General features: G+C 38.7%; 1 protein-coding gene and 1 long non-coding RNA gene across 4 annotated transcripts; one reads left to right on the forward strand and one right to left on the reverse strand.

Annotated features, from left to right (window-relative positions):
• Positions 1–95: 95 nt before the first annotated feature.
• ZC3H15 (zinc finger CCCH-type containing 15) lies at positions 96–26,299 on the forward strand. Of its 3 annotated transcripts, XR_007408513.1 has the most exons (12): positions 96–333; positions 6,563–6,664; positions 11,124–11,235; positions 12,280–12,432; positions 12,711–12,802; positions 14,063–14,245; positions 15,813–15,959; positions 16,122–16,223; positions 17,149–17,272; positions 19,029–19,405; positions 23,560–23,759; positions 24,284–26,299. XR_007408513.1 is itself a non-coding variant. In XM_025460432.3 (10 exons), the coding sequence occupies exons 1-10, from the start codon at positions 259–261 to the stop codon at positions 19,217–19,219; spliced, it is 1,281 nt and encodes a 426-aa protein (XP_025316217.1). In that variant the 5' UTR covers positions 96–258; the 3' UTR covers positions 19,220–19,841. The 3 variants fall into 3 exon arrangements, 1 of the variants encoding a protein (XP_025316217.1); XR_007408512.1 differs by lacking the exon at positions 23,560–23,759; XM_025460432.3 differs by lacking the exons at positions 23,560–23,759; positions 24,284–26,299 and having other exon boundaries at positions 19,029–19,841.
• LOC118350723 (uncharacterized) lies at positions 11,248–23,274 on the reverse strand. Its single transcript, XR_004805045.2, has 3 exons — positions 23,226–23,274; positions 17,683–17,751; positions 11,248–11,571 (listed from the first exon to the last, which is right to left on the reverse strand). It is a non-coding gene; the product is annotated as an uncharacterized LOC118350723 (long non-coding RNA).
• Positions 26,300–26,557: the final 258 nt, after the last annotated feature.

Genomic DNA, 26,557 nt, shown 5'->3' on the forward strand with positions numbered 1-26,557 from the left:
CTCCGGGCGGCCGCGGCAGAAGCGCATGCGCAGCCCGGCTTCCGGCCGTCGCTCCCCGCCGCCCACAATGCCCTGCGCGGCCGACCTGTCGCAAAGGCCGCGATTGGGCGGCGAGCGAGCGCCTCGCTTTCCGTGCGGTGCGGCGGCGGCGGCGGCGGAGGCGGCGGAGGCGGAGGCCCGCGTCGTGTCCCTCCTGCCGCGGGGCCGCATCCCCTGCGGAGTCCAGCCGCGCGGGGTCCGGTGCCACCTGCCTCCGCGATGCCCCCCAAGAAGCAGGCGCAGGCCGGGGGCAGCAAGAAGGCGGAGCAGAAGAAGAAGGAGAAGATCATCGAGGTGAGCGCGCCCCTCCCCCACCCGCGCCGCGGCCTCGGGCCGCCCCCGCCCGCCCCGACCCCGGCCCCGACCCCGGCCCCGACCCCGGCCCCGGCCCCGGCCCGGCCCCGAGCTCGCCCTCCGCTGCCCCTGGGCCCACGGCCCTGCGCTGCGGGGCGTCCTGTGTTCCTCCATACGGGGCGCGGCGGGGGCCGGGCCGCCCGGGGGCCTCGCGACCAGCCCTCGAGCCTCCCCCCCCCCGGGAGCCCGGCCCGGCCCCGCCGCCCCCGCCCCCGCCCCTCGGGGCTCCGTGCCTCGGAGCGCTCGCGGGTCGGGCCCTGCCGCCTCGGCCCGGGGAGCCCGTGCGGGACCGCCCCGGAGGTCGGGGAGCGAGTCTGCGAACCCCGCGGGGTGGCGCCTGCTTCCATCCGCAGCCGCGCGCCGACGTGCGCCCCTGCAGCGCAGCCTGCGGGCCTTTTTTTTTTTTAAAGTTTCCTTCCCCACCTCCCCCCCCGCCGCAGCCCAGCTGGGGGCGTGAACTCCTGACCCCGAGGTCAAGGCCTGAGCTGCGGTCCGCAGCCCGACGCTGCACCGACCGCTCATGCCCTGCGCCCAGCGCCGGAGTGTGCCGCGCAGAGCCCCCCAGGCACGCGGGCTGCATCCGCACGCTGTGCACCGCCCCGCCCTCAGCAGCCCGGACCCCGCACTCAGGTAGATCCACACGCTGTGCACTGCCCCGTCCTGAGCAGTCCGACCCCCGCACTCAGGTAGATCCCAGGAGGCTGCATTCACAGGCGTGTGCACCGCCCCGTCCTGAGCAGCCCTGACCCCGCCCTCAGGTAGATCCCGGGAGGCTGCATCCACACACATGTGCACTGCCCTGTCCTGAGCAGTCCGACCCCCGCACTCAGGTAGATCCCTGGAGGCTGCATCCACAGGCGTGTGCATCGCCCCGTCCTGAGCAGCCCGACCCCCGGCACTCAGGTACATCCCTGGAGGCTGCATCCACACGCATGTGCACCGCCCCGCCCTGAGCAGCCCGGACCCCGCCCTCAGGTAGATCCCGGGAGGCTGCATCCACACGCTGTGCACTGCCCTGTCCTGAGCAGTCCAACCCCCGCACTCAGGTAGATCCCTGGAGGCTGCATCCACAGGCATGTGCATCGCCCCGTCCTGAGCAGCCCTGACCCCGCACTCAGGTAGATTCCGGGAGGCTGCATCCACACGCATGTGCATCGCCCCGCCCTGAGCAGCCCGACCCCGGGCACTCAGGTACATCCCTGGAGGCTGCATCCACACGCGTGTGCACCGCCCCCGTCCTGAGCAACCCGGACCCCTGGCACTCAGGTAGATTCTAGGAGGCTCCATTCACAGGCGTGTGCACCGCCCCATCCTGAGCAGCCCGGACCCCAGCACTCAGATAGATCCCCAGGAACAGTGCCCTCAGCATCTAGTGCTGTGTGAGCCAGGAGCCTTCTAGGGATCACGTTCTACTGCTCAGTCTCCTTTAACTAAGATTGAACTGACATGATTAAAGAGAAACTCCCTGTAGTCCTGAAACTAAGTGTCCCCTGACAAGGTATGCTTCGTGCATTATTGAGGTTTTAATTCCATGCAGTTTTTTTGTGGTAGATTTTTGTTTTGTTTTGTTTGAAGGAACCGTATAGGAAAGTCGTTGATAGTGTTTATCAATTTAAAATGTAGGTCTATAATGGCCTCATTGATCTCGTGCGCAGACACTCTCAAGGTAAAGAGAAAGCAGCCTTAGTTTCCTTTAATGAAGGCTTAGCCAGAGAAAAATGCAAAATAAGACAGTTGCATTCTTTGACAAAAAAAATACTCTAACAGATGAAATTAGCCTGCCTCTCCCCTCCCCCCACTTCCCATACATGATGAGCTTTTTTTTTTTTTTTTTTTTAAGGTTTTATTTATTCATGAGAGACAGAGAGAGGCAGAGACACAGGCCGAGGGAGAAGCAGGCTCCATGCAAGGAGCCCGAAGCAGGACTCGATCCCGGGACCTAGGGATCACGCCCTGGGCTGAAGGCGGTGCTAAACTGCTGAGCCACCGCGGGATGCCCTTTTTTTTTTTAATGGCAGTAAGGTTTTGTAGACTCAAGTGTGCTGGATGCATATTTGCTACCAGTGGAGAGGTACAGCAATACTGCAAATTTAGTGCTTTTATTATTTATTGTGAAATAGGATTTATAGAGAAAATTCTATTACCCAGCCTGGTTAGGAAACAATATATTCCTCTTCGTTAAATATTATAGGTGATTTTTTTTCTTCTTCCCTAAAACCCTGGCATGTCTTGATGGCTAGTGCATGGGATTAGGGATGAAAATTGAGGAGCTGGGAGCAAAGACTGATGTGCCTCTGTCATCCGCAAAATGGAACCAATTCCTGTATTACAGAGCTGTGGGTTAAATGAGATGACATATGTAAAATATTTGATTTTTGATACATGGTCAATAAGTGGCAGCTGCTATTTTTATTAATATTATAAGAAAGAACTAGTTAGGGTAAGTAATCAGACTGACCTGCACTGTCTATAATAGGGTTTATTTCCTGTCACGTCAAATAATTTCCCTCTATTACCAACATTTTTTCTTTTCCTCTTTAAACCTTCTAAAATTTATGAATCCATTTGGATTAATAGGTATTTTCTTTCTGAAATGAATATATCAAAAGATGTTAACGGTTCTGTTAGACATTCATGCAGTTGTCCCAAATGACATATACCATTTGCCTTTTTGTTTTTTTTTTTTTTTTTAAGATTTAATTTATTTATGAGACACACACACCGAGGCAGAGACACAGGCAGAGGGAGAAGCAGGCTCCCTATGGGGACCTGATGTGGGACTGGATCCTAGGACCCCGGGGTCACGCCCTGAGCCAAAGGCAGACGCTCAACCACCAGCCACCCAGGCGTCCCCCAGTGGCTTATAGCTAACATTTAATAAGTTGGAGTCAGCTCTGAGAAATAGGTGTAATTATGGAAAGAGAAATAATCTTTGGGGTAGGGCATGGAAATAAAGGGTGTCTAGCTAAGGACTTGTAGCAGCAAGGAAGTAGTAATGAGAGACCAATGGAGATGGGATCCAGATGTGTGAAGGATGGAGAAAGAGAAATAATTGGTTTCCAATGAAAACCTTCCGTCAAGGTTAACTATTGATTACTTGAAGCTAGATTAACCAGCTGCAGAATATCCGTTGGATGATGAGACAACAGAAGTATACCAGACAGTACGCGTCGCAGGCGGGAGAGACCAGCACGACTAAGGAAATAAGACCGTGCTAGCGAGCTTCTGCTTCCCTTAGTGTCCCAAAGCATAGACTCTAGTTGTCTTGGAGCACTACTTAGTATTGACCTGCTCTCCCAACCCCTTCTTTTTTTCAGACATCTTATTTAAGGAGTGGAGGCTGGCTATAGAAGAAGCATGATTATTTAATGGGTTGAGAAGGGGAAGAAAGGATCAGTTTTAAGTGATGTCTGGAGGTCACTGAATGTGAAGGCTCTTGGAGCTTTGGGGAGCCATCCTTAAAAAAAAAAAAAAATACTCTGCGACTTTTCTAAACTTCTTTGTATTCAGTTTCCCAAATCTGAAACATCCACACACGCACTGTCCTTTCTTTATTACCTAACCTTTGGGATCTTACTGATCCAATGAGGACTACCATTTCCCAGTTGTATTTTAACCATTATTTGGGTTTGATTGTAACCTCCAGTCTTCCTGTCTCATATCTCCCCAGCCCCAAATCCATGTTAATCTTCGGTACCTGTTTGTCCTAGATTCAAAAAAAAAGGGGGGACAAAGCCCTTTTGAAGTATTCCAAATTATAAACCTTGGTATTTTCAATAGATGTTGTTGGTATCCCAGATCAACAGTCTGGTATTCAGAAGGCTTTCTGTGTACCAACCTACACATTAAACTAGATTACTCTGGGAAATATTTTTTCATGGTGAAAAGAACAAAGGCTTTGCTTGGAGTCAAATATACTTTGGTTCAAATCTCATCTGTGTCACTTTTCTTTAGCCAGACACAATTATCAGTGTGTTGGAGAAAGGAGAGAAGACAAGCCATCTGCAAGTGATAAGTTTTTGCAGCTTCTTTAGTTCTCTCAGTGAGATAAGTATTATCACCATTTTTATAATTGAGGAAACAGGCACAGAGGTTTAGTAATAACTTGCCCAAGGTTACCCTGGCCATTGGCAGAATCACAGTTCAAACCCAGGAAGTGTGGCTGCAGACTCAAGACTGTTAGCCAGTATACTCTCTACTTTTTGTAGTATATCTTTTAACCTTCACAACAATCCTAAGAGGTAAAAGTGAGGATCCACTTTACTAATAAGGAAACTATGGCAAAGAAGGTAATTTGCTCAGTTTTGTTTGAGCTTAGAACTTTGGCAGTCCCCCTCCAGAGCTTATACTCTTAAAGCATTGCACTGTACAGTCTGATGTCAGATGAATTGTTGAACACTTCTGAGCTTTAATGTCACATTTACAGAGTGGGATAATAATACATCATAGGGTTGTTAAGAGGATTCAATAAAATACGCCGAGGAGTTTAGGTTTCATAAATGCTGAATAGATGCGTCCCCTATCTCTCTGGAAGAAAAAATAATTTCTGAGCTCTAACTTAATTAGAGACTTTAAAAACACAACTCATTCATTATCTCTTTTAGGCTGGTTAATTATGTGCTAAAGCAGTGTAATTAAACCTGAAAAACTGTTTTTCTTTTGGGATCTGGAGCTTATACACCTCTACCAGAAGCTATTGTCATGAGTACTTGTTTCTAGCTGGCCAAGTCCCCATAGCGCACTTCCTTTCTTTCCTAAATCGTCGTATGTCACTATCTACCTTGCTGTTTGGCCTTGTTTATTCATAGTTTGCTTAATTTCTGTGGTTAACGTATGGGGCATAGTTTGAACCCTAGTCACACTCCTTTCTGGAAAGGTTTATGTCGATGCTGTTGCACTTTGATCTTGATATTTTTATCTAGGATTTTCCATCCCCCCCCCCATGAGAATTCACTTTTTGTAAAAGGAAAGTATGCGTTTCACACCTGATTGCTGCATGTGCTCATTTCTCTTCATGTATCACGTTATATTTGATCATCTTTTCTTCTTACTGAATTGAATGTTAAACTCTTATCTATAAAAACAAAGGAAACCAACCATAAAAAAACCTCAATTTTGGCATGTGCATATTCTACTATCTTTTTTTTTTAACATGCGTAGATTTAGAAAATCCACACCGAGTTTTAAAATACGATGGGATATTAAAACATGAGAATAGGAATTTAAGTAGGAGAAACAAATTTTGACATATGGATAGATACAGATGTGGTGAATGAACAAAAAGGTATTTCCCAATGAAAACCTCCTTGAGCTAAAATTGTCTTCAACTTTGCAATGTTATTCACAAAAATGAAAGATCCAGTTTATTGATTTTGAGATTCTATAAAGTTATGTTGGGTTGGATGGTGTGTTTTTTTTTTTTTTTTTTAAGATTTTATTTATTTGAGGGAGTGAAAGAGAGAATGAGCAGAGAGAGGGTCAGAGGGAGAGGGAGAAGCAGACTCCCCACAGAGCAGGGACCTCAGTGTGTGGCTTGATCTGAGGACCCCGGAATCATGACCTGAGCCGAAATCAAGAGTCTGCTGTCCAACCGATTGAGCCACCCAGCCACCCTTCAATAAATCTTTTGAAAAAATTTTTGTCATTGTTTTGAGAAGATAATTCTCATACAAAAACACAGTGCAGTACTTTATCTTCTGCAGGATTCCCCAAAATGTGTTCAGTAGTACATAATCCCTTAGGGTACTCTGAGAAAATGTGCTCTGAAGTAAAAGATTTAGAATTGCTACATACTGCGTCTCTTCTGGTACAGGCTCTAAGATACCAGATGCTTAAGAATTAAAAACACTGTTAGCCAAACCTTGTAGGTCATCTCGTCCTGTATTACAACTCTGCACATCCTGTAGAATTTATTCTCCTAAACATACTTTGGAAAAAGCACCTTGAAATAACATGGTTAATAATGTTGGTTATAAGTATGTATTGAATTGTAAAGAATCCTGGTCATATGTTGCCTCCACTTGATGTTTTTATCTTTTGCGTGTCTCTAAAGCATGAGAAAATAGTTTTCCTACCAGTATGTAAATAAAAGAATGACTTTTAGATATGACTGAAAAATATATATAAGTTAGTATAAATTGCTAAGATATTTTACATTGTTTTCATTTAGGACAAAACTTTTGGCCTAAAGAATAAGAAAGGAGCAAAGCAACAGAAGTTTATCAAGGCTGTCACTCATCAGGTTAAGTTTGGTCAACAAAATCCACGTCAGGTAAATAACTTAAAATTCTTATTTTCTTCATATGGATATGGACGTAACGTGGCATCTGTTACAGATAGAAGTATTTGATATGGTAATCAGAATATTTCAAAATGGAATCCTCCTCTAAAACTTTGCTGCATCTTGCCTTTGTTACTCAGCAGTGTCTCTTAGATTCTCTCCTGGCCTATTTTGATATAGCTCTGTTTTATTCTAATGGCTGTATTCTATTCTATTCTGTTCTTTTCTTTTCTATTCTTTTTTTTTTTTTTTTTCCTCTCCTTTTCTATTCTACAACATGGGTGTGCTCTATCTATCCATTTCACTATAAGTGATTACTTTGTTTCTAGCTCCTGGACGCTAAGAACAAGTACACAAGAACCGTCCTTGTAAATGTGCTCTTACAGGCATTTGTGCTTTTATTTCTGTGGCATAAATTGTCTGTGACACGTTTCTAGATCAGGGGAAATGGATTTCTTTTTTATTCATGTATCTGTTTTTTAAAAAGAGAAAGTGCATGAGTCAGCAGGCGTGGAGGTGGTGGAGAGGGAGAGAATATCCCAATTAGCTCGGAGCCCACGCAGGGCTCAGTTTCAGGACCCTGAGATCAATACCTGAAAGGAAATCAGGAGTCCCAACATTTAACCCATTAAGCCACCCAGGTGCCCCCGGGTTTCTAATTTTAATAAATTAGATTACTTTCTGCACAGATTATAATCCTTCACATTTTCATTTGCAGTGCATGAGTTATAGGTACTAAATAAAGTTCTTTTGTAATGTTTTCTAATCTGGTAAGTATACATCTAGACCTCACTTTTTAGTTTCCCTCACTGCCAGTAAGTTTGAGTATCTTTTGTTTTTTTTGTTTTGTTTTGTGTACAGTATCTTTTCATAGGGTTGTTGGCTGTCTGGGTTTATACTTCTCTGACGGGGCTATTCATGGCCTTTGCTTTTCTGGTTGTCTTTTGTCAGCTTATGAGAGACACCTTTTGTTTGCATTACAGGTAATTTGTAATGTTTCTGTTTTATTTGCTGTACAACAATTTTTACTTTTTGTATTGTTGGGTATGTCTAGCTCTTTAAAAATATAGTTAAAAAGTCTCCTGTACCAGTAAACTACATGTGTTTTTCCTAGATTTCTGTTTTATTTTTACAGTCTGTAACTTGTCAGAAATTTATTTTATATGTCACTAAGTTAATTTTCTTTCAAATGAATAGCCACTTATACCAGCATCATTTATCCCACTGAATTGAAATACCACTGTTGACGTATAGTAAAGTCTCAGATATGTTAAGATCTATTTCTGGATTCTCTTTTCTGTTCTATTAATTGTCTGTTCCTAAACTAGTATCACATTGACTTTGATTATGGTGGCCTAGTAAAACATGTTCTGTTCGCTATTAAAGGAAGTCTTTTTCCCCAAACATTACTTCTTTTATATTTTTCTTAGCTATTCTTAGGCATTTATTCTTCCATATGAATTTTGAAATTACTCTGTCCATTGGCAGTGCATTCAAAAAAGCCCCTTCCCTTCAAGTTCTTCAGGTCTTTCACTTTCTTGAGTTTAAGTTTTCACAGACATGCATTTTTATTTTTTAAAAGTATTCTTTTTGCCACTTTATCCCTTTCCTTAACTTTTGGAAATACTTTTTTTCATCTGAGAATATCAAAATATACATTTGTGACCCCAATCTGAAACAAATTTCTCCCACACATACTGTCTCCAGATTAGTACCTCTTACATTTTTCATTTCTTAATACCCAGCTTGATTCCAGAACCAAAAACTATTGATCTTCCATACTTCTAATTTAGTAGCCTGGTTTAATAAAAATGTATGCTCAGACCTTGAGATCAGATCAACTTAGGTATAAATCCTCCTATCTTATTTGTTCCATGAACTTAAATTATTTAGGGATACTAGTCCTTGTCTATACAGTGAAAGGGCAATTACCCTTTTAAGGTACCTGTGGTGGTTAAATGAGAAGATAATGTGAATCTTCTGGTCCATATAGATGTGTGAAAATTCTCTTTTCTTCCTTCATTCCTTTTTTCAATCCTGTTCTCCTTTCCTTATTTTTTCTTCTAATGGGAAGTATATTGACTGGTAATTTTATATTTCAGAGACCTGAGAAAGCCATAACATTTGTGGTGGTGTGGTGGTGGTAGTTAGGATTGATAGTAGTTCAGTATTATGATTTTTGGTAATTTTTGAGTACTTGGGCTTTTATCTGCAAAGTGAGCAGCAGTCCTGCTAGAGCCAGGCTCTCGCACAGGCAAGCAGTCAGTGAGGTCAGCACTCCAGGGCCTACAAAGGTCAAGTTACCCATATTTGTCTTAGGGTATACTGTACTGCCAGTATGCCTGAAGTAGTCAAAGGAAGGGTGTGTGCTAGGAGTGTGGACAAAGCCTGAATCCGTACCATGTCCTCCCCCACACCTTCCACCTCCATGCACACATGGTGGGATGAAACTCCGTGGGAAGAGGAGGAGCCAGGGGTTGACTCTTGGTTTACTGCCATGCTCCAGTGTGGACCTCCATGGAACCTGAGCATTTTAAATTTGAACTCATCCTTCTAGGTTGTAAGGTGTATCTGTCCAATAGGGGTACAAACCATTTATAAGTATTTATAAAAATAGTTTATGGACTTGCCTATATCCTTGTTCTGGGCCCCATAAATGTTTGAGATGTGCCTAATGAGCAAAGAATATTTTTATCAAAGATAAAATGACTTAAATTTTTCTTTTTTAAAAAATGTTTTCCTGTGTTTCCATTTAAACACATCTACTGTATGATCAAAGTCAGGATTTGGGTTGTCTTTAACCTTATAGTATTAGGCCATTCCCTTCTAAAATTTTCCCTTCCTTGAGTACTTTTTTGTGCTGGATTTCTTTCTCCCTGTGTCTTTGACGTTTCTTGGACCCTTTTATGGGCTTTTTAAGGTTGTATTGACTCATATAATACTGGTATTCTTCAAAGAACTATCCTCTGCTTTTGTTACTTTTGTTTTTTTCTTATCACTTCTTTATGCTGTTCTTGAGTAATCTCATGCACAAAGTTTTAATCGGTCATTATCTGTAAGCTGTTTCTAAAATCTTTATGTTAAAATAGATCCTTTCTCCAGGTATCAAGATCCCTGTCCACTTGCCTTCTAAGAAGCTCTATTCAGGTGCTCTGTAAGCATCTTGTACTCAGTATGTCTAAAACTGAGCTCATCTCCCCCTTCTGCCCTGAAACCTGTTACTCCTGTATACCATGTCTTGTTTAACAGCACTAACCATACATGCGATCATCCTAGACTACACCCTCCCTCTTACACGTTGTCTAGTCAGTCGCTTAGTACTTTCAGTTCTACCTCCTTAAGAGCTCTTTCTCCTCTTTTCTCCATCCTTGCTACTAATGCCTATTTTAAGTCTTGTGTTTTCTTGCCTGCAGCAATTGCATTAGCCTCCTAATTTTCCTTGCTGTTCTTGTGCTCCTTCTAGTCCACTTTTTACACAGTTGCCATCGTGATCGTTATAAAATACTATCTGATGTGTCATTGACTCACTTTAAGCCCTTGAGTTTTACCTGTCACCTAATGATACAGTCCAAACTTTTCATTGATGTTTCTTATACCTTGTTCCTTCTGGTCCCTGTATCTTTGCACTGGCTGACTCTGCATTCCTCTTCTTACATCAGAAGAATTCATCCATGAAGTATTAGCTCAGCCTAATTTTCATAAACATATAGGCATTCCTTGTTCCCAGAGAACCATGTATTATATTACGGTTGTTGACATGTCTGTCTTCCCACTAGATTCTGAGCTTCTTTAAATAAGCATCTTTATCTTTTCATCTTTGTATTCCCTGTCATCTAACATAGGACCTGACATATAAATGTTTGGATGAATCCTCTAATCATATTAGGTATGTAAATCGTGTGCCTGGAACTATGTCATATGTCATACTTGTTTTGTTTAATCTCCCACATTGACCTAGCTCAGTGTTTTTCCACAAGGGTAATAGGTATTTTGGGTGGTACAGTTCTTTATTGTGTGGGACTGCGCATTTCCAGATGTTTGCATTTCTGATCTTCAAAACACACCTACGTGTTTCTGGGGAGTGGGTGGTTGTCGTGAGAAGAAACTCTCAGGTGAGAACCATTTACTAAAAATGCTGGGCATGTAGCAATGCTTAATAAATGCTTATTGCTATAAGCTTTTGAATATGCTTTTTACTTGGCATGGTACCATTTATAAATTTTTTTAAGTCAACTGATAAAAGATTTCGCAGTTTCATTTAATAGTTTAACCCACCATTTAATATATACTGAAAGGCCATTGTAACACTGATACTAAGAGGTAAGGACTACATACAGATAAATGTGCAAATGTTTTTGTTCTGTTAGTGATGCTATATGTACTATTGTATACTGAGAACAATTTTATTACATGAAATCAAATTTACATATTATACATGGAAATATTATAGGTAGCACAAAGTGAGGCTGAAAAGAAATTGAAGAAAGATGACAAGAAGAAAGAATTACAAGAACTGAATGAGCTGTTCAAACCTGTAGTTGCTGCTCAGAAAATAAGTAAAGGTAAACGTTAAATGTCAGAAGTACTATTTTTATTAAATGTAATTCATGCTTAAAAAACCCACAAACAGACCCATAAGTACAGAGAATAAACTGATGTTTGCCAGAGGGGAGGGGGCTGGGGGCTGGGATGGGCAAAAGGGTGAAGGAGTGTGGGAGGGTACAGGCTTCCGATTACGGAATGAATAAGTCATGAGGATAAAAGGTACAGCAGAAGGAAGAAGGAATACCGTCGGTGGTATTGGAAGAGCATTGCATGGTGACAGGTGGCAGCAGCAGCCTTACTCCTGGTGAGGGTAGCAAATAGACTTGTCAAGTTGCTGTTTTCTACTCCTGAAACTAAAGTAACATTGTGCATCAACTACACTTCAGTTAAAAAATTCCTCAATTTGTTTTGATGAACATATTTTTTTCAGATTATAAGCCTGTTAAGCCTGTGTGTCTGCTATGGAATGATATTCCCTCTATCAAAATTAAACTGTATCAATGACTTTCTTACTGTTTCTCCATATACGTGCTCAGCTGTGTGATTTTACAACTATAACTCCAGCCACTTGCGGCCCCCCTCCCCCCCCCCCCCCCCCCCATTTAAGGCAAAATTAAGGATTTAGACACTCTACTACTTGATTTATAATATCCATTCTTTGGTGATAGTCTAGACAGACCTATGGTTCTGTAAATTGTCAGTTCCAAACTCTTGGCAGTATAATACTCCATGTCTATTTATATTTCTCTTTTGCCTCCGTCTCATTGACTCAAACTAGACAAGTGACTCTGGGACATCCTACAAGTTTGTTTGGTTTCTCGCCCTGTAAGTAAGGGTAAGAATGGAAGGAAAAATGATAAGAATAAAAGAAATAAAACTAGATACAAAATGCTGTAGAAGGATCTTTAAAGCAATGTTTTAACAATCACCTGTAAGTGGTATTTTCCTCTCACATCGGTGAATGGAAAATAACAAGTTCATAAGTAGTTATATCTCACATAGAAGCTGTACTGTGTGATCTGGCAGGTTGTAATACAAATACCATGTGCCGTTTGACATAGGTGCAGATCCCAAGTCCGTGGTGTGTGCATTCTTTAAGCAAGGACAGTGCACTAAAGGAGATAAGTGTAAGTTCTCTCATGACTTGACTCTGGAAAGAAAGTGTGAAAAGCGGAGTGTTTACATTGATGCAAGAGATGAAGAACTTGAAAAAGGTATTTTTTTTTTAAGATATTTTCTTAAAAATATCTTTTGGTTGTCACTGGTACATGAAGAATATTTTGGTCTTAGGCTGTGTTTGTAAAAAAAAAAAATAATTGTTTTTCACAAAATCTGAATTGACAACATTATGTCCTTTGATTAAATGAAGATATCTAAAAACCACTTACTTATTTTGGATTTGTCTCACCCTTTCTTCCAGTACTACCTGTTTTCTCATTTGCCTAAACTACTTAGGATACATTATTTAATCTTCATATTTCTTTTTATTTAGATACTATGGATAATTGGGATGAGAAAAAACTGGAAGAAGTAGTGAACAAGAAGCACGGTGAGGCGGAAAAGAAAAAACCAAAAACTCAAATAGTATGTCCTTTTCTTGAATTGAGTTGCTGTGATATTTATCATTAGGGAGAATTATGTGGCAAGGTATTTGCTGCTATTTTTTACTGGATTATTTTTTAAATTATTGGATCTTTTCATAAAGATAAGGTGCATGGAATTTACAAGTGTAAGTTAAACAAGATCAGATTCTTACTTAAAAGTAGCCTTTGAAAAACATGTGACAGGAGTCCTCAAGTGACATCTGAGGTGATTTCACTTTCTCACATATGTATAAATACAATCACATAGTCAGCCAAGAATTCTTTATTTTTTGTACAGAATGAAAGGAGGGAGAATTGATAAATACCTACTCTTTAATGGCTCAGTGGTTGAGTTTTTGCCTTTGGCTCAGGGTGTGATTCTGGAGACCCAGGATCGAGGCCCACGTCGGGCTCCCTGCATGGAGCCTGCTTCTCCCTCTGCCTGTGTCTCTGCCTCTCTCTCTCTCTCTCTCTCTCTCTCTCTCTGTGTGACTATCATAAATAAATAAGTAAAATCTTTAAAAAGAAAATAAAAATAAAAAATGGTATCTTGTTTCTCAGACCCTGCATTCATGTCTACGTATTTATCTGTAGCGTAGTTAGAGTGAATAACCTTGATGTGCTGGAAAATTTCTAAACACTAGTTTTACTTATATCTGTTGTATTTTTTCAGGAAGTGAATGTTGCTTATTAATTAATTTTTACTTATTTACAAAGTTTATTGTTTATTAGTTAATTTTTACTTATTTACAAAGTCTATTACCTGAGGTTTCAATACAATTGTATTTTACACTAAAAGCCACAATCCTTTGTGTTCCTTCTGTACCTTTCTTTCTGTCTTCTTAAATGTGAGAAATTGTTTATAATTCTAGGTAATTCAGATAGTATTTGTATCATTATTATATGTGATTAGTTTTTAGGAAAGATCAAAATAAAATCATTGGTTTTAGTTTTACAACCATTTATATTTTTTCACTTCTTTAAATGTCAGACTTGGATTACATTTATAAAGGCTAACCAGAGGCATGTCCTTTTGTGTAATTTAGAATTTGGAACAATTTTATTTACATCTCTCTAAAGGGAATTTAACATCATATTAATTATTTTAAGATCAATTTATATACATTTTTGCACTAAGGTGCTCTGAAAAATGAATAGCCTAAGGATGTGAATAGGAATGCACTTGTTCCATATCCTTAAGGATTTACCTTGGAAATGAACTACACTGAGCCACTACTTGTGAATAATACTGTCTCTCCAGGTGTGTAAGCATTTCCTTGAAGCTATTGAAAACAACAAATATGGCTGGTTTTGGGTATGCCCTGGAGGTGGTGATATTTGCATGTATCGTCATGCCCTTCCTCCTGGATTTGTGTTGAAAAAGGATAAAAAAAAAGAAGAGAAAGAAGATGAAATTTCATTAGAAGATCTAATTGAAAGAGAGGTAAGTAAGATTTTTTACTACTATAAAACTAAAGCAGTGTTTATTGTGAAATTACAACATTTACCACTTGGGGGCAATAGCATGTTATTACGAAAGAGGAAAAAAAATAGGACCTTTTCCCCCAAAGTTGGCTTACTTTTTCTTTAGTTATTCTTGTACATCTAAGATGTAAACCTGACTATAATCATTAGCCAGTCATGACATTAATTTCAGGATTATGAAATGATTTTTTATGTCACTGGTTTATCAAATAAATTCTTTCCATAAGATCGATATATTACTGTATTAATTAATTAAAATACTTAACATTCAGATTGAACTTGAAGTTTTAGATGTTTTCCCTGAGGTCCCATTTTTTAGCCATTTTACTAATCAGTAACATGTATTGAATGAGACAGCTCCTACAGTTTTTCAGTTGTGTGTTTCATCATCATCCCTAGACTCAAAACTTAGACTCTGTTGATAGAGAGGAGCGTGTCTCATTGAAGAGAATCCTTTGCTCCTCATTTCTGGTTCAGCAGAAAAGAGATGAACTCCATGAGATAGTAGGTGGGGCTACTGAGTTCATAGCTGTGGCTCCTGGGAGTGACAAGAAAATATTGAGATTATTGGAAATACTAGATTTAGGGTTGTATATTTCAAATTATATCCATTTTGCCTTTGGATTATCTGAATGTATAAATGTCTATGGTTGGGATTATATATTTATTATATATATTTTTAAATGGCTGTGTTGTGTAGTGTCTCATAAGAGGCACTTTGCTATAATAGAGGGTGTAGACTTTGGAGTCTGGTATATTTGAGATTGTTTGTCCTGTTTCTACCGCATATTAGCTATTAACCTTTGGTAAATTTCCCATCTTTTTCTTTTTGCTTGCTTGTGGAGATCAGTGTGTTAGCATATGTGTAGAAAGCATCTAATACTGAATACCTGGCAGTTGTTCATCAAGTACTATTTTTCTACACATCTATTACTTGATTATTGGCACTGAGCAGCAGATGGTGTTTTTGCCTAGTTTTTTCCTCATTTCCTGAGGAACACAAATGAAACTTGGATATTGTCGTGATACTTTTTATTTTTTGTTTTCAGCAATTATGTTAAAACAGTTTTTCCTTTTTTTTTTTCTTGTTTTTTTAAGATTTTATTTATTCATTCCTGAGAGACACAGAGAGGTAGAGACACAGGCAGAGGGAGAAGCAGGCTCCACGCAGGGAGCCCAGTGCAGGACTCGATTCTGGGTCTCCAGGATCACGCCCTGGGCTGAAGGCAGACACTCAACTGCTGAGCCCCCCAGGCGTCCCATAAACAGTTTTTCCTGACAGGTTTTACTCACCTTCAGTTTTGAAGAAAAATCCAGCTCAGAATAATATATTTTACTGTGTTTAAAAGTCTGTGTATCTCTGGACATTCATTTTGCTCATTGCTATATAAAATGAAAATACATCTGTTTATTCTAAATTTGGTGTCTTAATAGTCACAGGGAAGAACCTAATTGCATTAAGAGAAAACTACTAAATATTGTTATAGGTGATTTGGGGAGAAAAATGAACTCTTTTGTCTTTGCAGCGTTCTGCCCTAGGTCCAAATGTTACCAAGATCACTCTAGAATCTTTTCTTGCATGGAAGAAAAGAAAAAGACAAGAGAAGATTGATAAACTTGAGCAAGATATGGAAAGAAGGAAAGCAGATTTCAAAGCAGGGAAAGCATTAGTGGTATGTCCCATACTCACCTAAATAAATTCTTATTCTTTGTTTCATTTTATAATTTTTGTCATGCAGGAATTTATTATCTTTTAATCATGTTTATGTCTGAAATCGGTGATCAAAAGATGTTTGAATTTTGCCCTGAGTTGATATATTTGTGTATCTGAATAGATTAGCGGTCGCGAGGTATTTGAATTTCGTCCTGAACTGGTTGATGATGATGATGAGGAAGCAGATGATACCCGTTACACCCAGGGAACAGGTGGTGATGAGGTAAGAAGCAGCTTTGGCGTCTCATCTCATGTTGGAGAGAAACAATAGGGTAGCATGGTTAAGAGTACAACTCCAGGGCCTTGGTTCAAATCCTGGCTCTAACTTGAGAAATCACCTACACTGTAGGTCTCTACCCTCACCTGTAATAAAGACTTAAGAATAATCCCGACAAGGATAATATACTTGTGAGAACTAAAGGAGTCCATAAAATGGTATTATAGTTCTTTATAAAGAAAGTAGAACAGGGGCACATGGGTGGCTCAGTCGGTTAAGCATCTGCCTTTGGCCCAGGTCGTGATCCCAGGGTCCTGGGATCGAGCCCCATGAGGCTCCTTGGTTAGTGGGAAGCCTGCTTCTCCCTCTCCCCCATGCTTGGCTCTCTCTTGTGTGTGCACTCGTGCACTCTTTCTCTCAAATAAATAAATAAATAATATAAAAAAAGAAGAACGGTGACTGGAGTATGTTTAAGGTACTTATGTGTGTTAGCTAAAAAGTATGTGTTTTATTTTCCCTCTAGAAGAAAATTGATTTTTTTGTTGTTTGTTTAATATTTTATACTAGGATAGAAAGGATAGAAACTAAAAAAGTACAGAGTAGGGGGAAAAATACAGGGTAGGAGCAGGAGAGGGCGGAATCAGTTATAGGCAAACAGTGGACTGTTCATTTTTTATATGGTGTAAAATTCTAACATGTCTTTGAATTGAAAATAAAAACATATTCTGTGTGTCAGAAGAATTTTGAAATATGGCGCTGCTATTATTTTTCTCAGGTTTAGAGAAAGTGAATTTTGGCAGTTGTCGGTTACTTGTTTTCACTTGGCATTAGTAATAATTTTGTTTCACTAAAATAAATGTCAGAGTTAAAAGGTAAGTAATTTATGAAAACTGTTCTCATAAGTAACAGTTTTTCTTTTCTGTTTTTAAAGGTTGATGATTCAGTGAGTGTAAATGACATAGATTTAAGCCTGTATATCCCAAGAGATGTAGATGAGACAGGTATTACTGTTGCCAGTCTCGAAAGATTCAGCACATATACTTCAGAAAAGGACGGTAAGTATGCTAACTTTGGTGTGATTCTAAAAGAACTAAGAAGCTGTCTAAAGAGGGAGGGGGGCAGTTAGACCAGACTGGCAAACTTTGATGCTGCAGGTACCAGACCGGAAACATAAATATGTGTAGTCTGGCTGCATATGAAAGTGAGTAGTTGAAAAAAAAATAAAAAATAAAAAAATAAAAGTGAGTAGTTGGAAGCTGCAGGATGGATGGCTAGGTGGGTATTGAAGCCATTAACTAAAAGTAGGGGACAAAAATGAATGTGGAGATGTAGCTACTAAGTCTGGAATCTCATGATTTTGAGATACTTTAAGTATCAAAAGCGGCATTGTCTAGGAGGAAAACTTGTGAAAGTCATTTTCGTTGGTAGCTCAGAGTGAATGAACTCAGCCAGGCATCATACTTACCATGAGAACGTTGTAGAACACACTGCAAACATCAGTTGTAGTCAAAAGAGGGAAAGCTTGGGAAAGACCCTGAGAAGGACAGAGGAAAATTAAGAATGAAGAGTTCCAGAAAAATCAAGTAGGATGAGACCTGGAAATAATTCTTCGGTTGCAGTAAGAAAGGAGTTACAGGAATTAGAGTACCAGTCTTCAGGACTACGGGGATACAAGGAATGAGAAAAACAAGGGTGGACCACTCGGATAAACTTTGTTTGAGGGGAGACGTGTTTGTGGGAAGGGCTTCTGTGTCAGGGAAAAAAGACCGGGGAGAAGGAAAATGGAAGATATTAGTTATAGAAGCAAGATCCCGAAGTACAAATGATGAGTTAAAAGTGAGAATGAAGGAAAGGCTGGGTGTTAAGGTTTGTTGATGAAATTTACATCTAATGGTTCCTTGACTGAAGAGTTTAAAGAGAAGTGAAAGTTTGGCATGATTGATAGGAGGGGGGAAAAAGGAAGAATACTAATCAGGCCAAAGATTGAGAGAGGAAAAACTAAACTTATTTTTACAATAAAGGAATACAAGTTGTAACTTGAAAGACTGGCTTGCGCTCCTGAGATCTGAGTGCCGTCAGACTATTGTCTTAATGCCAAACTGAAGACTGGATTTGCTCCTTTTAGAAGTAGGACGTTGGTGACAGTAGGCATAACTGCAAGTATTTCAGAGGCTGTAATCCTCAAGACTTTTGTCGTCAGAGATGTTTGAAATAGCTAAAATCCAAATTAGATTATTAAAAACTGTCTTCGTGTAAATATTGGTGTCATTGAACATGAAAAGGCAGTATTTTTGTTTCCTCAGTCTTTCCTAGGTTGTAAAGTACCCGCATAGCCCTTGGTTCTTTTTTCACAATTTGATGATAAGATGAAATGTTTTTGGATTCACATCAATTTGCAGCACTCATTGCCAGCTAGTGTGATTTACCTACTGTTCCCCAAACCAAAAGCTGATTAGCTGCTAATAAATGTTCTTTGATTCCATCATTTATTCAAACACAATACTATGTAGAAGTTGACTGTTGAAAAACCCAATTGCTAGGTCATGTAGGAAACACAAAAGCGTGTAAGATAAATCTTGCTTTCAAATGTATAAACCGTTAAGCAGTCCCATGTCTATAGTGCAAGATGTACGTATGTACGTATGCTAGGTGTAGGTAATTGGCACAAATAAGCTTAGAAACATCAATTCTTGATGGGTAATGTTAGGGAAGGCTTTCACGGAAAAAGGAAAAGAAATGTAGTATTAGTCTGTGACTGTCAGACTCGTGTTTTCTGTTCTTGGCCTTACTGATTTCAGTGTTTATTTTTAGAAAACAAATTAAGTGAAGCTTCTGGAGGTAGGGCTGAAAATGGTGAAAGAAGTGATTTGGAAGAGGACAACGAAGGGGAGGGACAGGAAAATGGAGCCATCGATGCTGTTCCTGTTGATGAAAATCTTTTTACTGGGGAAGATTTGGATGAACTAGAAGAAGAATTAAACACACTTGATTTAGAAGAATGACAACAAACAAGTCTGAGAAAATTAAGCCAGCTCAGCATGAGTTGAAATTGACTACAGTAATTTTTTTCCACCTAGAATTCTTCAACAGGATGTTTATTTCCCATGCTGATTCTGGAGGGCTTACTCTCCTCCAAAAAAGGAATATTCTCCCTACGTCTTGTCTTCTGACTTTGGCTACATCTCATAGTAAGTTCAGAGTAGTTGATGATAAATTGAAAATATAATGGTCATTGCAGAAAATGATTGTTGTAACTGTCCAAGTAGGAAGTGTAACTGCTTTTCCAGCTTTTGATTTTCATTGGGCATGTATTATAAGAACAACGTAAATTTAAATTGAAAATATCCTTCATTTAATGCAGTTTTTAATGAGTGGTTTCATTTCCTTTGTATTTATATGTTTAAAAGACTGCCTAAAATATGAACACTGTATTTCATAAAGGAAACTGCATATGCAGATTCAGTATTGTAAATCTTCAGACAATTAGATGGACATATAACGGGAAACTTCTTTACCCTCACAGAATCAGCTGCAATGCCCTGTGTTAAACTGTTTTAAATGTTTCCCTCTTCTTTTTTTGCCAATAAAGTTGTAAATAAAGACCATCATACATTAAAATCCAAATACGGCCCCCCTTTTTTTTAAGTCTTTATATGAATATCTTCTTAGAATTTATAGCTTGAGAATTTTAACTCCAGTATTACCTCTTAAAGTCACCACAGAAGGCACAGACGTTTAAAGGATTCTCTTGACTGGTTGCAGAACTCTGTAAATACTAACAGCACTGCTATGAATTGAGCAAACTACTATGAGTTTGGCTTTTAAAAAGACTATAGGTAATGCTATAGGAAAGAGTATTTCCTGCATTGACAGATAACCAGCTAATTAAATGCCACCTCCAGTTGAACTAAATACTACTTAAGCATCATCGTGGAGATGGTGGTGTTACAGTGGTGGTACCTGCTAAAGTTCGATTACTCTGAAAGAGTGTAAAATCCAAGAAAACAGCTGAACGTCTTTGTCATGGAGTTCCCCTGAAAAATTAGGGTGATACATCTTAAATGGGCATAATTTACAAATGACAGATTTGTGCTAGCACCTTTTTGTCATTTTACTTTCAAATATTAGTACAGCACTGCTTTTGTTCTCTGCAAGTATAAATGGATTTTAAAGCATCAGACTAAGATAATAGTATGAACGTGTCAGGTGACCTGGGCCCTAATTTCATTTCTGCCTCAGATAAATTGTATGATCTTTAAATCAACTCTTGGTTTCTTCATGTGTGTATAGCACTTCAAGTGCTTCTGAATTGTAGAACCTAAGAAAACAGGATAGTAAATCTTGTGAAGTAATACTATCAAAGTTGATAATGGTCTGTGCAGTATTTGTACTGTAATTTTCAAATGCAGAACATGAGGCAAGTACCCTTCCCTATGCAGTGAAATATACTTAAACACTTTGTATACAGAAAGACTGCTTGAGTCTTAATTTTTTTATGTATGAAAGATTTCAGTCTTTATAAAAAGTTTTAAATGTTGTTACTAATTATATTATTTAATAATGAAACATTTTCAAAATAATCCAAAGAGCTTAAATCTTTCTAAAGCAATAACCAATCATTTTTTTTTCACTTTTGAAACTAAGATTTTTCCAAATAATTGGATTTAGTTCAGACCCTACTTTTAGTCCATTTACTTTAGACCCTAAGTTGTGTGTGTTTTTAATGTATATGGAAGGCCTATTTAAACAAAAGTATACTGACAGCTTTAGTTTTTCAATTTTAAAGTATTAATATCTTACAGCAAATCTGTGATTTTGAAAACCCACATTTTCTTTAATAAGTAAGTCGAAGGGAAAATGCTACAATGGAGATAATTTTTGATACCTACAATTCTTTAAGATTATCTTCACTTATCTTCCCCTTAAGTTACTTCCATTATAAATAGAATCAACATATGCTCAGAGAATGCAAAAATATTTTAATATGAGAAAATCAAAATGCAAAATTAAGTCTTCTAAAATAACAGAATATTTCAGAGGCCATTAGAGTTTTGTTTTGTTGGCAGTACAGTTATAATATTAGTACAGTCAGTCTGAAATGGGCTCCTTTTCAAACCCATTAACATATAACTAGTTTTTTCTTACAAATTGTTCTTTTATAGAATTCCCATTATTAACATAGTGTAGCTCTGTAATTTGATTTCAGTTATGTGACTTAGCTTCATTTAAAAGGTTTATGGTTTAGAACTTTTCTTTTTCTCCTTAATATCCAGGATATTCATCAGCCTATGCTCTTTTTATCTTATTTGCCACTTTTTTGGTGGTTATTCTCTAGGCTGTCATACCAGTGTATGTCCATTAGTTTCATGTACAGCTGTTTCCTACCTGTGAATCTTTGAAACTATTTTTCATCTGGTCTTCAGGTTCTGTGTATTTCAGTGGCAAAGGTCATCAGTACCACTTTGACTACTCTACATCTTGTAAGAATTTTGTGATGATGTTCCCATATTTAATTGATAATTATTTCTTTTGATTAATTTTGTTAATAGCATGTATAGAAATACAGTATCAAAGAATGTATAATTGAAAGTACGAAACCTCAATTTAAAAGTATAATAGTGTATAACACACTAATTGTGTGGATCACTTCATAATTGTGCATTATTGTAAAAATTGTATGTATTTCACTTAGGAAAGTTCACTGTAGGAGAAGTAGAATCCGCTGCATTAATAAGAATGTTTATCCTTGAATTTAGCTACTAAATCCTTTTTATAATTTTGTGAATTAACGTGTGATTAAAAAGCCAGTTAATTTGTGAAGATAATGTACAACTATACCAGCTTTTACCTATCCAGTTGCATTCATGCTAATGAACTACATTGGTGGTTCACTCCATGGATCATTTTCTTCTAATATGCTAAGAATTACTAGGTTTTCCTATACCTCTTGCACTGAATTCCCACCATGGGAGGAAAAGTAAATAATTAACCTTCTTTATACTCCGTAATTATCTTCCACGCCCCCCCCCCACGGTTGTGGGGAGAGGGGGGAATTAATTGCTAATGGCTTCAACCCATTTATTTTCAAGGAGGACTGAAAAAGAATTAATACTATTTTTTAATTACTTGATTGGTCTTTTAAACTTTTTTCCCCTAGAGCAGTCTTATAATGGGATGGGTGAAGCCTCATCTAGCTAATATGCAGCTGTCAGGAACCCTTAGATATGTTGAATGGCTCATATAGAGCAGACCCCATTCATCCTTGACACCCTCTCCTCTCCTCTCCTCTCCCCTCCCCTCCCCTCCCCTCCCCTCCCCTCCCCTCCCCTCCCCTCCCCTCCCCTCCCCTCCCCTCCCCTCCCCTCCCCTCCCCTCCCCTCCCCTCCCCCCTCCCCTCCCCTCCCCTCTCCTCTCTCTCCTGACTTTTGACAGCAAAGAATTCTTTTTAATTATTAATCATCCAACATTAGCAATAACTAAATTTTGTCTGTAAGAAAACAGTGTTTAGAAGGCTGGGAAGGCATTCCCTGGGACGATAGTCTTCCCCTAATCCTAGAACCCTATGTCCATGTACAGCATGCTACTGCACAAACAAGATGGGTGAAAACTACAGGAATGCAAGAACATGTGAAACAGTTTAGGATCAGTTTTCTTGATAATTCATTTGCATAAAATACAAAGGCTTCTGGGCAGAAATGAATCTACTCTTCATCCTTTATACATGTCATGTACATATAAAAGGAAGAAAGAAATTTCTGAAAGTCTCTAAAACTGGGTATGAAAAAGTCTTGATTATTATGAATGAGCATGTTGAATTCCACCTCATAAATTCTCTTAAAACGAAATACATTAATGCAAACCATGTAACATTTGAAAAAACACAGTTCCATGTCCCCCATATTTCAAATTTGGAGAATATCACCAGAGACCGCTGGCAATTTCAGTCAGTTCTCTCTATTAAGGAATAAACTGTGATAAAATTCTCAAAATTAAAAGAACCAAGCTTACCTTGTTCAGACATCTTCGTTTCTTCCCTCCTACTGCACTCCATACTCTGTGGAAACATATTCAAATACAAGATGAAATAATGTGAACATTTGTTGAAGAGAGAATACCACGTAGCATTCTGCTGTTTGGAAATCATTGAGTTTGGATTTTCAAAGGAACGAATGTCAGTATAGTTAAACCATACCAAAATGCTACGTGGTATTTTAGTTTTAGCAAGCACCCTGAAATTTTTCATGGAAAACTGGAAGTGGTACAAAAGTGTGCTAATTTTTTTTGTTATTATGTTCAAAACAACATAATTACCTCTTCAAATCTTTTTTTTTTTTTTTAATAGTATTTAAGTCTTCAAAAGGTGGTTTTCAGGTCATTTCTGGAAATTTTAATTAGAAGAAACGAGTATGAGAAGGAGACAGCAACAATAGTAAATATTTGCCACCCAAAAACAAAATATGCAATATAAGGAGCAGAAACAACAAAATTGGAATTTAAGTTTTCCTAAATGCATGTAGCCAGTTGGCATTTTAAAATTAAGAGGTATGGTTGACAACAATAACACCAGCTTACTTTAGTTTTTGTCTACCTTTACTTAGTTACTGGAAATTGCATCTATTATCTTTTTTAAAAGATTTACCTATTTTAGAGATAGAGTCAGGGGTGTGCAGAGGGGGAGAGAGAATCCTGAGCAGACTCCCTGTTCAGCAGGGAGCCTGACCACAAGGCTGGACCTGGGGACCCAGAGATCACGGCTTGAGCTCAAATCATGAGTGGGAAAGCAAACCCAAAGCTTTGAACATAATAACCCACTTAACCCACCCACCCAGGCGCCCCTGCACCTGTTATAATTTAATAGGGGCTTTATTTGCCGCCTAGAACTCGACCAGTTTACTTGACGTGAAATGAAAATTAAGCACTGATTTTTTTTTTTTAAGTCTCAGTAAGATTCTCAACTGCATAGTGTGAGGTATCACTCACTGCTCATTGTTCCTGAACAGAGTCAAATGGTGCCAACAGTTTTCAAAAGCCTGTTCACCTTTCTCATTTTCTCTTCCCTTTGATAGTTGAAGATCAGAAGACCAATGCAAAATTGACTGTCAGAACTTGTCCAGAGGCAAACCATAAAAGCATAGGAAAAAATTAAAGTGAGCCAATGGTAATTCAGAGACTTTGCCAACAAACTTAGGCTGCTAACAGGTTTACTCTTGTACTTACATCTTTGTATCTGATTTCATTTCACACATTAATAAAGACTATAATACTTGTCTGTAGAACTGAGAATGAGCTTTTCTAGAAGAAATAGAGTTAATACGTTGGAATTTGCTGTGCAATGGCCTTGACATGGAAATTTTTGCCCCAGTTTTAAATGAAATTTATTCTTCAAAATGTGAGCTTATATCGTGAGTTACTAACAGTTAAAGGTATGTAAAAATAAGCCAAATTTCAGAAGTAAATTGATAGAAATGTCTGAATTAATCACTAAATAGCTTTTCATTAATCTTCTGAACAGATATATTGAGTTATAATAACACAATAAGCTATGCATATTTAAAATGTTTGACAAATGTATATACCTGTGAAATCACAATCAGCATATGTTGTATATATTCATCCCCTCCACGATATTCCTCACGCCTTTGATAGTCCTTCCATCTCCAAGCAAGCATTCATCACCATAGTTTCATTTGCATTTTCTATAACTTTATGTAAACAGAATCCTATGTATTTTTTTAACTCAGCATAATTATTTGGAAATATATCCACGATGTTGGAGGTATCGGTAGTACATTCTTTTTTGTTGCTATTATTTTCTTACAATGGATATAACACAGTTTGTTTATCCATTAATCTGTTGGTAGACTTTAGGGTTATTGCCAGTTTGGGGCTAAAGTACTGTGACTATTCACATACAGGCCTTTGTATGAATACATGGTTTCATTTCATTGGGATAAATACATAAAAGTGTCTAGTTCATATATTTAACTTTTTTTTTTTAAGATTTTTTTATTCATGAGACACAGAGGCAGAGGGAGAAGCAGGCTCCATGCAGGGAGCCCAATGTGGGACTCGATCCCAGGACCCTGGGGTCACAACCTGAGCCAAAGGTAGACACTCAACCATTGAGCCACCCAGATGCCCATATTTTTAACTTTTTAAGAAATCTCTACAATGTTTTCCAAAATGGTGGTACTGTTTTATCTTTCCACCAGCAATTGATAAAAGTTCTATTTGCTCCACATTCTCCCTAACACTTGACGTCGTCAGTTTCAGTTTAGGTCTATTATCCATTGGGGTTAATTTTTTTATCTGGTCCAAAGTATGTATAGAAGTCCCATTTTTTGCACATGGCGAGCAACCTGATTATTCCAGCACCATTTATTAGAAGACTGTTTCTACACTGAATTGCTTTTGCATCTTTGTTGAAAACCCACTAACCATCAATCAACAATTTAACTTTTTTTTAAAAAACTACTTTAATTCATTTATCTCGTTGTTACATCAATACCAGACTTTCTTCGTGGCTGTCGCTTTAAAGTAATAAAGTCCTGAAATCAAGTAGAGTAATTCCTCCAACCTTGCTCATCTTTTACAGAGTTGCTTTGGCTACTCTAGATTCTATGCATTTCCATGAGCATTTTAGAATAATGAGCTAGCCGATTAAAAAAAATGAATTTTGATCAGGCTTGTATTAAATCTGTAGCTCAGATTTGCAAGGAATTGACACCTCAGTATTGTGTCTTCTGATCCATGAATATGGTACGTATCTCCCTTTTACTTAGGTCTTTTTGAGCTTCAGTGTTTTGTAGTTTTCAGCATGCAGTTCTTAAATGTCTTTTGTCGTATTTATCCTTAAATATTTCATATTTCTTGATGTTACCGTAAATGCCATTTTTAAAAAATTTCCGTTTATAATTCTTGGTGGTTAGTATACAGGAACACAGTTGATCCTTGCAGCTTGATTGTATTCTGCAGCCTTGCTAAAAACACTCCAGTAGCTCTTTTTGTAGATCTCCCAGTCTTCTACATAGATGATCATCTGAGAGGCCTCTGTGAATAAAGACCGTTTGTTTCCTTCCCAATCTGGATATGTTTTGTTTCTTTTTCTTTGCATAATTGCATAATTGTGCATGAGTCAGCAAACCTGTTTTTGTAAATGAAGTTTTATTCAGACACATTTGTTTATGTATTACCTTGCCTGCTCTCATGCTACAATGACAGAGTTTAGTAGTTGCCACAAAGATGAAATGGCCCCACAAAGCCTGACTTGTTTACTACCTGACCCTTTATTAAAAACGTTAAAAACATAAAAAATTTAAAAGGCCAAACTCCCTTATTCC

The sequence above is a fragment of the Canis lupus genome, chromosome 36 (assembly GCF_003254725.2).
Source record: "Canis lupus dingo isolate Sandy chromosome 36, ASM325472v2, whole genome shotgun sequence".
NCBI classification, from domain to species: Eukaryota; Metazoa; Chordata; class Mammalia; order Carnivora; family Canidae; genus Canis; species Canis lupus.

What these genes read in the sequence shown, in the direction of transcription:
- ZC3H15 (XM_025460432.3), top strand. Translation starts at nt 259, where the DNA reads ATGCCCCCCAAGAAGCAGGCGCAGGCCGGGGGCAGCAAGAAGGCGGAG. An exon ending in AGGGAACAGGTGGTGATGAG is followed by an intron (nt 16,224 to 17,148) that starts GTAAGAAGCAGC and finishes CTGTTTTTAAAG; the next exon opens with GTTGATGATTCAGTGAGTGT. An exon ending in ATATACTTCAGAAAAGGACG is followed by an intron (nt 17,273 to 19,028) that starts GTAAGTATGCTA and finishes GTTTATTTTTAG; the next exon opens with AAAACAAATTAAGTGAAGCT.